Genomic DNA, 16,281 nt, shown 5'->3' on the forward strand with positions numbered 1-16,281 from the left:
ACTGATACTTGACTTATTAGAAGTTAGAATGGTTTTCTGCCAGTGTTTACTTCAATTCAATTACTAAATTCAAAAATTCAAAGCCAGAGATTTGAAAGGGGGTTATATATGTACTGTTTTTCTACATGTAAGATTTCACCCAAGTTTTTATGCAGGTTTGAAATAACAAGAAAAAAGGGTGAATTTAACCTCCCAGCTTTCACATATACTAACAAAGTTTCCAAGAATAAGAATTAGAACAAAAGGATTGTTAAAGAAGGGTAGACGGCTGAGGAACTAGGACTATTCTAGATTAAAGGAGACTAATAAAACATGAATACAGGACTTCCCTGGCGGTCCAGTGGTTAAGACTCCACGCTTCCACTGCAGGGGGCACGGGTTCGATCCCTGGTCGGGGAACTAAGATCCCACATGCCATGCAGTGCAGTGCAGCCCAAAAAAATTAACAAATAAATAAAATAATTTTTAAAAAAAGGAAAAGGAGAAGGAAGAGAAGACCAAAAAAATGAAAATAAAAATAATGTAAAAATGAGAAACCTACAATAAAATGGTAAGAAACACCATCCTTTACAAAATAAAAAATAAAAAAATAAGTAAAAAATAAATAAATAAAACGAATACAAAATGTAATGTGAGGACGTCCCTGGTGGCGCACTGGTTAAGAATCCGCCTGCCAATGCAGGGGACATGGATTCAAGCCCTGGTCCAGAAGATCCCACATGCCACAAAGCAACTAAGCCCGTGTGCCACAACTACTGAGCCCAAGTGCCACAACTACTGACGCCCACACGCCTAGAGCCTGTGCTCCACAACAAGAGATGCCACCGCAATGAGAAGCCTGAGCACCACGATGAAGAGTAGCCCCCACTCAACACAACTAGAGAAAGCCCTCGTGCAGCAACAAAGACCCAACACAGCCAAAATTAATTAACTAATTTTTAAAAAGTAATGTGGGTTCCTAAAATTCTGGATTCTGCCGCCCCACCCATTTCGTTCTTAGGAGATACATGCTGAAGTATTTAAGTATATACTTAAACATAAAGATCTGTAAAGTATTCTCCGTTTAGCAAATAATAATAATGATAATGATAATAACAACGTTGTAAAATCTCCACATTTGTGAACCTATATGTGTAGGGTATAGGGGTGTTTAAGGGTGTTTATTTAACTAATGCAACATTTTGTAGGTCTGAAAGTTTTAAAAATAAAAGCTTGGGAATAATAATATGGACCTACTAGGGACTTGATAGTAAGTTCTCATAGGTATGACAGCTGTTTTATAGTTATATAGGATAGTGTCCTTATTCCTTTTTTTTTTTTTAATTTATTTTTTTAGGGGGGGCTGCATTGGGTCTTTGTTGCTGCTCGCAGGCTTTCTCTAGTTGCGGCGAGCACGGGCTACTCTTCGTTGCGGTGCGCGGGCTTCTCACTGCGGTGGCGTCTCTTGTTGCGGAGCACCGGCCCTAGGCACGCGGGCTTCAGTAGTTGTGGCTCACAGGCTCTAGAATGCAGTCTCAGTAGTTGTGGCACATGGGCTTAGCTGGTCGACAGCATGTAGGATCTTCCTGGACCAGGGATCGAACCCGTGTCCCCTGCATTGGCAGGAGGATTCTTAACCACTGTGCCAACAGGGAAGTCCATAGTGTCCTTATTCTTAAAAGATGCAGGTACAAATATTTAGGGGTAAAGCTTAGTTACATCTTACTTATCTTTGTACAGATTCATGAAAAAATTAAATGAATAAAAACAGATATATCGATACACACCCACACATATATACTTATAAAGCTACTATAGTTCTAATCAAGTTTAATTAAACGGGAGGGGAGATGTGTGCATGGGACCACCTTACCGCAGCGTCAACATTAGCAGGTGAGTCTCCATTAGGGTCTGCCAGCATAGAAATGACACTAATCATGATGGTTTCCACGGTGTGAATAGGCAGCCAGCGTTCCTCTGGCTTTTCATAACCATATTTATCTTCCCCGGGCTCGTGAAGAATAGAAATGCATACGTCACCATTTTTATCAACTGCAAAATTAGAGAATAAGATTACTGTTTTAAATATTTAAAATAATTTGGCTATACATAAAATACATATTATAATAAACATGGTCCCGATTCCCATGGCATCTGTATAAAATTCAATACCACTGTACCACTGAAAAGATACAGAAGTTAATTTCCAAAATGGAACCTGTTAACCTTTTAGGAAGACCAAAGATTTTACCAAGTAGGATCCACCTGACAAACCCAAAAGGAATGTAAGCTACCTTTTTCATTTGTACAAAATTTCAAGACACCTAGTATGTAGATGGTGCCTAGCATTTACATGTAATAAATACAATGAAATGAAGAAACGGCATCTATTGAATCTGTTCTTCATTTGTAGAAAGCATATGGTCCAAACACCAGAATTGAGTTTCTAGATAATGAATTCCTAGTTTCCCCACTAACTTATTGATTGAAATTTTTAATAGTCAAAGGTCTAGAGACTTTCCTAAGAAAAACACAAAAGGTAACATGATAATATACTTTTAAAATCACATAAAGGCAAAATTATATTTTCAGGGGAAAAGTATACTCAAATCCACAAAAGGAACATGTCATATTGTTAGTGAAAATTCATCAACATAAGTGATATTCATTAGGCCCCTAATCTATAAAACGGTTCTAAAATCCAAGCCACAAATTAATTGTTGATCAAAAGGGGCAGAGGGGTCCTAATCCATATTTATATCACACAAATATTCCCTATTGGGGAACTATCAAAATCATAACATTCATTAATCTTCTACAGTGAAATTTTCCCTATTGCAAAAAGCATACTTATTGGAGAAATGTTAGAAAAGACAGAAAAGTATAAAATTTTGGTTAAATATTTTTTAACCAAATTTCCAAATCATATAAATAACCAATGACACTATTTATGTATATTTCATCCCTGACTTCCTACCTAAAGTCCAACCAATTTATGATAGGTATAATGTTAAAGCCTACTTTTTACCTCCTAACTCAAGCACTCCCCTGCTGTTATAAACTCTGGGTAACCAGAGTCAAAGTTCGTGTGCACTGTGGCTCTCCGATAAATGCTTCTTGAACACGTGTCGTGTGCCAGGCGCCCACCACCTGACATGGAGTTCAGCAGTGAATGCAACATTCAAGACCCATGCCTTCAATGTCTTGTATATGAGCTGTTCTTCAATTAAGGTTCCTTTTCCCAACTCACCTACACCTCCTAGTAAAATCTCTTAACTAAAATGAAATAACTAACTAGATCAAGAGGCAAGAATAACAACAGCAAAACTTGTAACAGCACTATAAAGTTGAACAGAAAATGCTTACACAGTATTAAGATATTTTCCTCACTTATCACTTAAAATTTTTTCTTTGAGAAAAGGAAGTCATTTTCTTTGAGAACATTTAACATCAAATGTTTGTATAGAATTCTATCAGAGAGAATCTATTTAAGACCCATTTTCCTTTTATAGAAATTATCGTAATTTAGCACCTTTAAAATTTTAACCTTGTGTCATTTCATTTTAAACATACAATTTAGTTTCTTAGAAAGAGGTTTTTATGCTTAATACCTATTACCAAATTATACTTTAAAAATGCAAGATATGAGCTGATAATTCTGAGTGACAAGGCAATAAAACTAAGATTTTTCTTTATTGAAAAATTTTTAAATTTCACAACTGAAATCTAGTTTAAAATACTTTTAGGGGCTAAATTTTTCCATGTACAGAAACTTTATGTATTTCCTCTTTAGTCAAATGTCTGTTCATATCCTTTACCCATTTACGTACTCAATGTTTAGTTTTCTTCTTGCCAAACTGCTTCTTAATTTTCCTTGTTTAATTTCTGCCTGTTATTTTTTTTCTTTCATTTCAATACCCCAATAATATTTTTTAATAGCTGGCCTTATTATCTGACACAAGATCCATTTAAGAATCCCATACTGAATTTAGTTACCACTTCTCTTTCCTCTTTATAGTCTTCCAATATTTATTGCTTTTGAAACTATAAATTCCTAACACCCAGAAAATAATATTCACTATTTTTAAAAATCACTTTAACTTTGCTGTTTGGTGTGAAGAAAATTTCTAAATCAATTTCCCCATAAATAGCTAGCCAACTGTCTCAGCATCAATGACTGAAAAGAAAACACAGCTCTTCCTCCATCTTGAAACTAAACTACCTGAACCATGCATACCCTTCAAGCTATCTCCCTTCTCTTGAAGCTGTGCTCTAAAATTAGGAAAATCTGATTTCCCCTCGTCTTCTCTATTTACCCATCACTTGGGTACTCTCTTTTTTGCCTTACGGGAAACTGTCTTCTGCTTCCAAACAGGATGCTATGACTATTCTCACAAAGTGATTGGGAGACCATATTCTCCTGGGTACTTTTAAAGTCAACCCTTCTGGGCCAAAACAACTGATACTGTTGAGGACACCTTCCTGGACACATTTTCCTCTCTTACTTCCATGGCACACTTCCTTTCCCTGGTTCTTGAAGTCATTCTCTCAATCACTTTCTTCTTTTCCTTTTCCTTGGTCTGACTTTTGATGTTATCCTAATCTCTAAAATTAATCATCTTTTCCCTAAGTAAATTAAACCGTTCATTATATCACAGTGTTACCCACCATCTCCCCCCAGCCAGCTTTATTAAGATATAATTGACATAAAACGCTGTGTCCCCGCCAGCTTTATTAAGATATAATTGACATAAAACGTTGTGTAAGTTTAAGGTATACCACATAATGATTTGATATACATTACCTGTCACCTTGATGTCAGTAACTTCCAAGGCCCTAAGCTCACTGCTGAGCCTTGACTAGTTTTCTTTAATTACCTAAGTGGTTATGGCAACTGCACCTCCAGAAAAACAAGTCCCAAATTGAATGCATCTAAGTCATACAAATAACTTGTATGACTTTACCATATAATAATTGTTAATAAAACAGCTTTTTGAGATACAATTCATGTATTTGAAGTACACAATTTAATGGTTTCTAGTATGTTTAAAGAGTTGTATAACCATCACCACAGAAAGAAATGCCGTACCCATTAGCAATTGATAAAATCCTCTGTCTCCTGGCTATTTTGTCTGGTTTTCCCTTCCAAACCTTCCCCCATGAGTATAAACTTTCTAGACATAAATATAGTCATGAGGAACCTACTATACAGCTTTAAAACTATTGAGTCCCCACGACTAAAGATACATATTCAAAATTCTATTTAAGAATCACATTCTCCATCATTCCCTGACTCCCTATTCTATGCTACCAAACACCTTTATAACAACATCACTGTTGTCTCTGTTTCACCATTAAATTTATGTCCATCTTTCCCCTACACATACCATAATATCCTTACAGAAAGACCATAACTCGATCATCTTTGTATCTCCAGCACCTAGCAGAAACTCAAATGCTGGTTTTTCCTCTCATTCCCATTGCAGACCACTCTCACTCCCCTTCCTAAGTATAGATCCTTCTGAACCTGCCATCCCTGGCCCATTGCCTCCTCGGGTATCCTTTCTTCACAAAGCATCCCTTCTCTCAAATCAAGTCTTAATTACTTCACTCTCTAATGCCTTCTCCCTTATGGCCTGCAAACCAACAATCTCTTCAACCTTAAAAAACAAACAAAATAAACACTCATTTCAGTTGCCCTCTTAAAACTACTGAGGCCATTGCTATTGTTCCTCTTAACAGAGGTTCCATGTACTGCTTACATATATGCTCTCATGTAACTCTCACAGATAGAGAAACTAAGGTTCAAGAGGCTTTACCTACAGTAATATAGCTAATTCGTGGTAGAGACGACATTCAGAAACTTTGTTACATTTTCCTTTGAAATAGGTGCAAAAAGATTGACTATTACACATCAAATAATTCAAGAGAAGGCAGGGGAAACTGCCAAAAGGCTAGGAAGAAATGAAAGAAACGTCCAAGGCAGATGTGGTCAATTCGTGCTTCCATATATCTTGTAGGACTATCGCTAATGTGTTCTACCAGAAAGAAATTATTTTTCTCCCTTCTTACTGGTGCAAAAAATAACCATGTCTTTTGTGATCACTGCTATCTTAGATGTGATGAAATATGGTGGCTTCCTTGGTTCCCAATAGTTTTCCATTTGCCAGTCTAGTCTCTCCTCAGTAAGACTCATCTGTTTTTCAAGTCACTGGGTGCTATTACACTTCTTGAAACAAAGCCTTGGTTTATTCATGCATCCGTTACCCTCACTGATTTTTGCTTAAACTAATATATAAGGGTTTCTCTTCCTTGCAACTGAAAGTCTGGACTATGAGAAATAGAATGCAGATTAGTGTAACTGTCTAAAAAGACAACTTTGATTACAAAATACTGATAGTCAAAATACTTAGGAAAGAAATTCTTGCAAGCTCTATCATACAAAACAAGGCCAAAAGTTCAGGGAGACTGTGTATACACATAGTTTATCTAGCCTAACCTTTGGCTCACAAAGTGAATTTTAAATGGTAGTACATCTTTGGGTAAAAAAGTCAATGTCACCATTTTATGCACAGCAGTACTGGGTACTTTTGAAAGGTTTAAACACACAGTATTGTATCTCATTTGATCCTATCAATCACCTTATGAAGTAGGTAAGACATTCCTTTTTGACAGCTAAGAATATACATTAAAAGTTAAGCGTTGTCCATAGTCTAGGAGCTAAGATGAGAAAATAGAAATTAAAAATCCAGGTTTAATTACTTCTATGCTCTTTGTAATAGCCAATGAGTCACCTAATACCTTGGAAATTATCTCCTCAATTATAAGAGCTCTATTAATGCTGAATATCACCCACCAACCCTGCCTCTAGTTAGGAACATCATGAGTCCCAAAACGAGCTGAAAACTAAGTAAGTAAGTAAGTAAATAAATAAATAAAGATTTCCCCCATGTGATCTCTGTCACTCCTTCTCTTCTAAGGAATCTAAATCCAAGCCCATGTGCATAACAAACACAACAAACTTAGTACAAAAATTCCAACGCAATTTCATTGAGAACTACATCTTACTTATTGACCTTGAAAACTTCAATGACAGGCCATCATACTTGCAAATGTAAAAGTAAAACTAGATAAACTTACCATTTGGGTGCCAGATTTCTGTAATGAATTTCATTTTAGGAGGCCGAAGGGGATAATCTTTTGGGAAAGTGAGATGAGCCTTAAAAACACCACCTTCACTGGAAATACAAAAACAAAAACAAGTTCTTGCCTATAAGTTCCTGCTTATAAATAAGAAAATTATTAAAACAAACATAAAACAAGGATGCTAGTGCTTACACTATAAACAAAATAAATAATCTGGATTTCAAGCAGTTTACTTTACTCAAATATCCAGTTTAATAAACTGTCATACCTACCACCTTATTAAACTCTCAAAAAAAAGTAAAATGAAAGAAACAGCTTTAAAAAAAGGCATCCAGATCAGATTACATGACTGCTGTGCTACAAACCTTTTAATCTCTTCCCACTGCACTTAAAACAAAATTTAAAAGTTAAGTTTAATATTGCCTATCAGGGTCAAGTTGCCAATTTCTCTACGTTGATCTCAATCTTCCACTCTTCTCTCTCGTTCCAGCCAGTCTTCTTTCTGTTCTTCAAACACAACAAGCTTTTTCTCATCTGAGAGCTTATGCATTTTCTTACTCCCTCTCTGGGAACAGTTGTGCTGACCTTCAATCCATCCATCCATTTATTCATCTTATCATTTAACAAATATTTATTCAGTCTTTACGTGTCAGACACTGGGAGTACAGCAGTGAACAAAGCATAAAGTCTTTCAAGGAGTTTATAATCTGGTGACTTTCCAAAGTAGGGCTGTGCAACAGAACTTTCACACACTAGAGATGGTCTATAGTTATGCTGGCCAACATGTTAGCCACCAACCACTTGTATCAATAATATGGCTAGTACAACTGAGGAAGGGAATTTTTAATTTTGTTTAATTCTAATAGGCACATGTGGCTGTGACTGTTGTGTTAAGGCAGTGCAGAGCACTGTCATTTACTTAGGAACTGTTCCTGAACAACTGTCAGAACAACGTAAGTCAATGTTAAAGAAAACCAATGAAAAAAAGTCAGCCTTATGGGGCAAAAATGACAAAGTTCCTGACCTGTGTCCTTGGTACTAGCTGTTTCCTTTGTTTGAAACACTGTTCTCCCCTTGTCATATTCAGAACTCAGCTTAAATGTTACCTCTTGAGAATGACTTTACTTGACTACCCAATCTTAACTAGCCAGTGTCCCTCTATCACAGGGACCTCTTTTCATTTCTTTATTGCAAAAGCAATTCACACCTTTGTCATATTCAGAACTCAGCTTAAATGTTACCTCTTGAGAATGACTTTACTTGACTACCCAATCTTAACTAGCCAGTGTCCCTCTATCACAGGGACCTCTTTTCATTTCTTTATTGCAAAAGCAATTCACACCTCTGATTCTCTTATTGTAAGATGTACACTCCATCAGAGCAGGGTCATCTGACTGTGTTTGTTTCAGATCAGCGAGAAATGAAATCCTCAGCTCATTAAAATGGTTTTCATTCATTAAACAAATAGATAATGATTATCTACCTATGGGAGGCACTGTTGTATGTAAAAGAATACAACAGGGAACAAGACATTAGAGATCACTGATTTACGGCACTTAGCATTCTAGAGTCAGAGGAAAATATCAAGAAAAATACCAGTAATAAATACTGGAATGATATGAGCAATCTACTGTTAAATTTTTTTTTTTTAATCTATAGAATAAGCCCATTTGCCTTTACGAAGAAAAAGTGAGGGTATGTTTGTATACAAATAGAAAAATGTCTGGAAACATGACACCAATATATAATAATAATGGTTAATTAACTCTGAAGCGCAAGATTATGAGATTTTTTTACTTTCTGCTTTGTACATTTTGATATACCATGAATTTTTAACCACAAGCAAGTATTAATTCTTATTGCCTTTTTCTAATCATAAAAGCAAGATGAGGGGAGAGGGGAGTTAAACAAAGAAAGGTAGATCATTAACACCAAATACTTCTGAATACTTAGGAAAGGCCACTAGATTCCGAGTATAAAAAGTAACCTCGATTTTAAAAACCTCAAAACAGAGTAACTGAGAAATTAGAAGAAAGAAAATAAGGGTAGTAAAGGGCTTACCAAGAAAAAGAAAGAATATCCTTTCCTTTTGCACAGGAAGAAAACAGACTGAATGTAGTACAGATATCCAGGGGTAAAAAGGAAGAAAGCTGACAAATTTTATGCCTGCCTTATGGTCTTAATTTTCATAATCTATGAGACTATCTATTGAAGGGAAAAAACATGAAAACTTGAGGGAAATGGAGACTAGAACAGCAGTCGTAAAGAGCGCATTACACCGTTAAGAGATAAGTCTACCTTCTCGGACTATGTTACCCCAACTGGATAAATTAGTGCCAAAACTGGCCTTAGGACATATTAATTCTATGAACTAGTTTTTCAAACTGGGGCTGCAAAGCTAATTAAGTGAGTCACTAACCAGTTTTCTTTATAAACAAATAAAAATAGAATAAAAAAACATGGGCGCTTATCACAAGTAGTTTGTTTCAGTTATAAAATCTACATGCATATTTCTTTCTATTCATTAAAGTGTATTAAGTATACACTGGGTCATGATGTAAAATATTTCTGATTATGGGTTGTGGTTTTAAAAAAAACAAAAACAAAAACACTTTGAAAGCCACAAATACAGAAAATAGCCAAGAATCTATGTAAAAGAACATCAAAACAGCTACCACAAAGCCCATGTACTTTATCCCACTGGTAAGACTATTCCCTGATAACTAAGTTAGCTTTCCTGGGTCCCTGAGTTCTGACTGATATCAGGTCTACTTAAAAGCTTTATATTAGGGGCTTCCCTGGTGGCATAGTGGTTAAGAATCCGCCTGCCAATGCAGGGGACACGGGTTCGAGCCCTGGTCTGCAAAGATCCCACATGCCGCAGAACAACTAAGCCTGTGAGCCACAACTACTGAGCTTGCCTTCTAGAGCCCGCGAGCCACAGCTACTGAGCCCGCGCACCACAACTACTGAAGCCCGCGCGTCTAGAACCCGTGCTCCACAAGAGAAGCCACTGCAATGAGAAGCCCGCGCACCGCAACAAAGAGTAGCCTCCACTCGCTGCAACTAGAGAAAGCCGGCGCCACAAAGACCTAACACAGCCAAAAATAAATAAATAAAATAAATTAAAAAAAAAAAAAAAGCTTTACATTAGCTGACTGGAATTCCTATCATGAAAAATTGCCTTAGTCTATTAAATTATTTTCAATCTTTAAATTTTAATAGGACTATCCTTAAAAGTTTAAAGTACACAATTTTAACTCTGTCTGCAATGTCCTCACCCATTCTAAACTAATCATGCAGTTCCTTACAGTTTTTCTCCTACAGGTGGAATATCTTTAACTTCTCTAATACCTGTGAAAATCCTACTTGTTATTTTTAAAAGCCTAGTTCAGTAGTCCCAACTTGTGGGCACAAACTTCTAGTGAACAGAGAACAGCCAAGTTAGCAAAAAACTCAAAACACTCAAAGAGTACAAAACATAGTAAACTAAATATTAAAATGTCACATATTCACTATTTTTCAAATATATAAAGATGCTACTATGATGAACAAAATGAAAGTTTATGACAAGCATCGATGAATTAAAAATACCTTCCCTCCCATTATACATTCTCTTCACAGATATTAATAGTATAATTACTAGCATGATGTTAAAAAGAGGTATGAAACCAATAGTTTCACATTTGAAAAGGTTGAGAAATCTAGGCCTAGTTCAAGTTTCTTCTATTAGACTTCCCTTACTGTTTTTGTATTAAAATTATAAAAATCTTACAAGTATCAGATCCTATCATTCTACTTTGTCAGATCCTATCATTCTGCCATATTTACTTATTTAAATGATATACCATATGCTGCCATCTGAAATTTTGCTCAACACTGTTCTTTTATATATTCCTGTTACTATCTGTCTCCTGTTTATTCATTTTTACCTGCCACAATTTTTCTATTACAATCAAAATATTTGCTTCCGATTTCTTTTGCTATTACAAACAACAGAATGTTGAACATTCTGAACTCTTTCTAGGCATTGGGTTTTACCCTAGAAATGAAACAAGACAAAGTTTAAATAACTGTTTAAAGTCACACGATAACAGTGGTGGACTCAGGGAGCTAACAAAGACAGTCTGCAAAACTCCCGTTCTTAAGCACTAAATGATAAGTGGCACGGCATGCAGAGAAAGCCCGCCTGCAGCAACGAAGACCCAATGCAGCCAAAAATAAATAAATAATTTTATTTTTTTTAAAAATTCCTTATTTTCTAAGCCAGCTAAAATCTGATTTCTGTTGCTTGTAGCCAAAAGCCTACTAACTATTACAGTTACTAACTCTTCAGTTCCCACTTTAGACAGCTCTTCCTCTGGGAAAAATTCCCTGACACACTCAAAACCTGCCATGCTACCAACGAGTTCTCACAACACCTAATGCCTCCCTCCATCATGGCTGTCCTCAAAGTGTATTAAATAACTATGCAATGAGCTGTCTTGCCGACTAAACTGTAACCTCTTTGGGAGCAGTGACTATTAGCTAATTCAAGATCATGTTCCCAGCATCTAGCATAAGAATGCTGAAAAAACATTTGGAAACTAAATGAATGAGTAATGTAAATGCCAGTATACTGCTTTATTTTTGCAACCATTCTAAGTAGGAAGTCGCTAAAAGGGACGGCCTAAACTCAATAAATCGTAAACCTCTTTTTTGAGGGCTTTAAAAACAATTTTATAACTATCAGCACATGAATTTTAGAAAAGGTCATTAATAAAAAGCAATCATACCAAAGTAATTTTGGATGATTATTATAAGGTCTGTCAATTGCATTAAGGCTTCATTACTCACAGGATGTTCAAAGTACGTGTGGCACTGAGGTTAAACTGCAGCCCAGGTGCAGCCAGTGCTCTCATCAGGAAGGGACAGTGCAGAAGTGGCAGCCGGTTGTCTCGTCAGCAACTCCAGAGGAGCTGCCACAAATGCTTCTGCTGTCCACACCTCAGATCAACAGTCGGCACTTTTTAAATGTATACGAAAGGCCAGAAATAGATTTTTATTGGCGGCAAGAATGGCCTGTTAATTAGTGCAATGAGTATTAAAGTGTCTCTCTTTGGTGAAGCTGAAGGGACACAACATATATATGGACCAGCTGATAATATTTAGAGATGCTTGCCACCATCGCACGAAAATAGTGTAAGAATTCTGCAAGGTCCTTAGAGATCGAGGTCAAACCTGGATGCCTAAGTCATCTTCTACACAGACATTAGGTCAGAAGAATTTCTCTTGTTATCACATATCAACTTTAAGATTAACAAGATTCTGTCACTGGAATGTTGCTGTATCTCCCTTGAGTAAACCTTCACGCAATATGTTTTGATTTAAAAACCTAGAAGACCAGAACCTCATCAGGCTCATAGGCCAGGCTGTATGTATGATTTTTGTGTGCAAAATTTGGTAAGAAATTTGCTTTCAAATAAATAATATTAAGGTTGTGGAGGAATACCTCTAGGATGGCTTTCATTGGCTACTGTTATTTACTAAACTAACATTGTAGAATGACTAAATTGTGTTATTTTAGTTTGCAACAATTACCAATGCAGGGACTTCCCTGGTGGCACAGTGGATAAGACTCCGAGCTCCCAATGCAGGGGGCCCGGGTTCAATCCTGGTCAGGGAACTGGATCCCACATGCATGCCACAACTAAGAGTTCACATGCCACAACTAAGGAGCCTGCGAGCCGCAACTAAGACCTGGTGCAACCAAATAAACAAATAAATATTTTAAAATAAATAAATAAAAATAATACCATTAAAAAAACAATTACCAATGCAAACATACCACTAGGAAATCAGCAAAAATTTTGATTGGGAATAGTTGCGACAAAACATAAACCATTTTTTTCAGACCTCAGAAAACCCCCAAATCAATACTACAGCTCAATTCTATATGTCATATACCAGTTTGCTCTGGTATAGAACTAGCTCTGAATTTTCTCTTACATCAGGTGTTGGCGAACGGGAGACAAAGGAGTTAACATCTCAGAACATCTAAAATAAAACTATTTCACCGTCAAAAAAAATGTTTGATGTATCCAAATCCTTGCTGCTTAGTACCATCAAGGAACACAGTTGAGTGACCAAGTATACTCCCCAAGAAAGTCCCTGCTGTCCTTCAGTTGTATGGCTTTGAGAAGGTTGCTGCACTTTTTTCCAATACCTCAACTTCTATGAAAAGTGTGAGACTTGTGCTAGTCACTAACATCAGATAGTCATGATCCATCTCACAGAACATTAAATATTAGCAAGTTTAAGTTGATCTGCAAACACACAGAACAGAAAATCAGACTGTGGTCTTTCAATCTAAAAATGTATTACATAACATATTTAAGAAATTCCATCTTTTTCTATTGCTCTTTGATTACACCACATTCTGTTGTGTATCTTTACATCAGTTAATAGTGATTAATTAAGAGTGATTAACTTTATCACTTTTATAAGCTGGGAAACTTCAGTTTGTCAAAATAGTTTATATTTCAATTACTAAAAGAGCTCCACTTGGATGTTAGTTCCATTATACTTACTAAAGTGTATCTGGAGGACCAATAATAAGGACTTCCCATCGGTAGAGATCATTGTCATCTATTAAACCTGCTGAAAAGCCTTCCACTGGGTTTTTGTTGAGTTCTGTGGAAAAAGAAAATGTTTACCAAAAATTTTAAGTAAATAATCTTCACCCAACATTCATTACAGAACTTGAATATACATGTTATAAATTCTAACCTGTTAAATGAACACACCTGGATCCATTAGCAAAATGCTACCTGATGTCCAAAACATTTCCATTTCTATAACACAAAGAAGCAATGGGTAAAGCAAACTATCCAGAAGATCAACTTCTACTGTGCCCTTTTACTTCTACCCTGGTTTCCAGCTAGGTTCTTACCATTCTAGTAGCTCTCTAGTGGTATATAGGTATAGCCATACAGAGAGCTTATTAAAATGCAGGTGTCAGGACTTCCCTGGTGGTCCAGCGGTTAAGACTCCACACTCCCAATGCAGGGGGCCCGGGTTTGATCCCTGGTCAGGGAACTAGATCCCGCACGTCGCAACTAAGACCCAGAACAGCCAAATAAATAAATAAACATTTTTTTTAAATAGAAAATAAATTAAATAAAATAAAATGCAGGTGTCAGGCCCACCCCCTAGAGATTCTGGTTCAGAGGGAAATCAAACCAATATTTCTGGTAATTCTTATGCTGTGGTCTTTAGGATACATATGCAGAAACACCAACAGAGTGTCTGATACCTTTTCATTGGAATTTGCTGCTTAACCAACCTTCATTTATACTAATAACTATATGTCTACATGAGTAAGTCCTCTGTATTCTTGGGGATATAAAACTACAGTTGGTGTTCACGTGTGGCCCATCAGACTCTGAACACAGAGAGAGCAGAGGCTCCATCCATCCTGCCTATGTGTGTTGAATCCCATGCCGACCAGAGTTTCCAGCACCCAGGAGTAGCTTAAGAATAACAGCTGGAGCCTACAGGAACGGCAGTAGCAACATGAGATTTTCCTCTTCCTCTAGAGAGAGTGCTCTAGCACGGACAGAGAATGATGGGGGCTGGGGACGAGAACAGAGGCAAAGAACTAGTGAGGTGGTGGGGACACAGGCCATGAGGGCACCTTAGAGGAGCCAGGTGAGAAACAGTTCCTAGAGACACAGAGCTTAATAAAGTAATGACCCATCCATGGTGAGCGTCATGTCAGGATTTTTTAAACAGCTTTAATGAGATATAATTGACATTCGGTAAGTTGCGCATATTTAAATTACATAATGTTTTTACATATTGATATATGTATACAGCTGTGAAGCCATCACCACAGTCACGATTGTGTGTGTGTGTATAAATATATGAATCACCAACAAGGGGCACTGGTTGGCTCAAATTGAGAAGTGGGACAAAGCGCACAGGAGAGCAATTGAGAGAGGGCTTGCTGGGAGGCTGAACAGGTTTGTAATTCTCATATAATTCCTGCCATCATCCTCAAGGAGCTCAGTCTCATGATAAGTAAGTATAATACAACTCAGAGTGCTATAAAGACTGAACAAAGTGTGTTAGTAACTGAGAAGAAAATGTTAATTTTTTGAGGAATCAGAGGTGGTTATTTCAACAGATTTAACGCTCCAACATGCCAGTGAAACACAGAGAGCGCCAAAAGTGAAAGTTTATTTATATTTAAACATGAATGGCTTCTTTTCTCAAAATTTGAGGGGAGATTTTTTTTTTTTTTTTATAAGTCTAGTATTTTTGCCTAACTGGCAAAACAGATTTTTATAAATAATTTTAAATCAGTACTGTGTTTTGAAACACAAGAAATGCATTTTTACTTTTAAACAGCTATTCTAAGGCATTTTTTAAATACTGAAAATGCAAAGAAATTGTATTTCAATCTTGTTATTTTGTTTATGAATGCAAACATTTACTGAGTGCCAATATGCTGCAGACATACTGGAAAAGATCTGAAAGTCCCACTTTTCCTGTCAACTGAGGGACAGAGTGGAGCACAGACAATTACAATCTGGGCAGGTAAATTCTACACTGAGTTATCTCATCTCTAACCTTTCTCTAGACAAACACTGGTATATTACTTAGACCATTTTCTCCAACACTATATGCAAGAGTCTTATGGAAGATTCTATAATTTATCTAGAAATCACCTAATTGTTGCATTTTACATCAGAAGTCTAGTGGAATTTTATAAAGGTAGGTGGGTAAATTCTTAAATTAGCATACATGGTCAAAATTACCCTTGAAAACTTCCTTACACTTTCCATAAAGTAAATTATTCCTTCTCACTTTTGTCAATACACCATAAGTTCTTTAAAAATCTTTTGCACATTCTTTCCATGCTTTTCTTCTACAGGAGTGATTGTGTCCATTGCTTGTTTCATTAAGTAATGCAAAAGTAATGCTGCAAGATGTCCATCTATCTCAGTTTTGTCATGGCTTTTGCCTCTAGCGAGGACCCTCACAGCCTAGATCCATGGATATTTAACAGGCTTAATCTACCTATCAGTGGCAGATCATTACCGTACCTTCATGATTCCTTCAAGGTCCAATTCCTCCATGGGGCCTTCCCTAAATAACTTACCAAATAATCTT

General features: G+C 36.5%; 1 protein-coding gene across 2 annotated transcripts in view; it reads right to left on the bottom strand.

Annotated features, from left to right (window-relative positions):
- The window catches only part of UBE2G1 (ubiquitin conjugating enzyme E2 G1), a 97,300-nt gene that overhangs the window by 17,075 nt on the left and 63,944 nt on the right, over positions 1-16,281 (bottom strand). For both annotated transcript variants that reach the window (XM_082370841.1, XM_082370842.1), the window contains exons 2-4: positions 13,695-13,797; positions 7,120-7,217; positions 1,853-2,031 (exon numbers count right to left, since the gene is read on the bottom strand). In XM_082370841.1, the coding sequence (XP_082226967.1) occupies positions 1,853-2,031; positions 7,120-7,217; positions 13,695-13,797 (380 nt within the window). The remainder of the gene's footprint in view (positions 1-1,852; positions 2,032-7,119; positions 7,218-13,694; positions 13,798-16,281) is intronic.

Source organism: Balaenoptera borealis, assembly GCF_965194805.1.
Source record: "Balaenoptera borealis genome assembly, chromosome: 20".
NCBI lineage: Eukaryota > Metazoa > Chordata > Mammalia > Artiodactyla > Balaenopteridae > Balaenoptera > Balaenoptera borealis.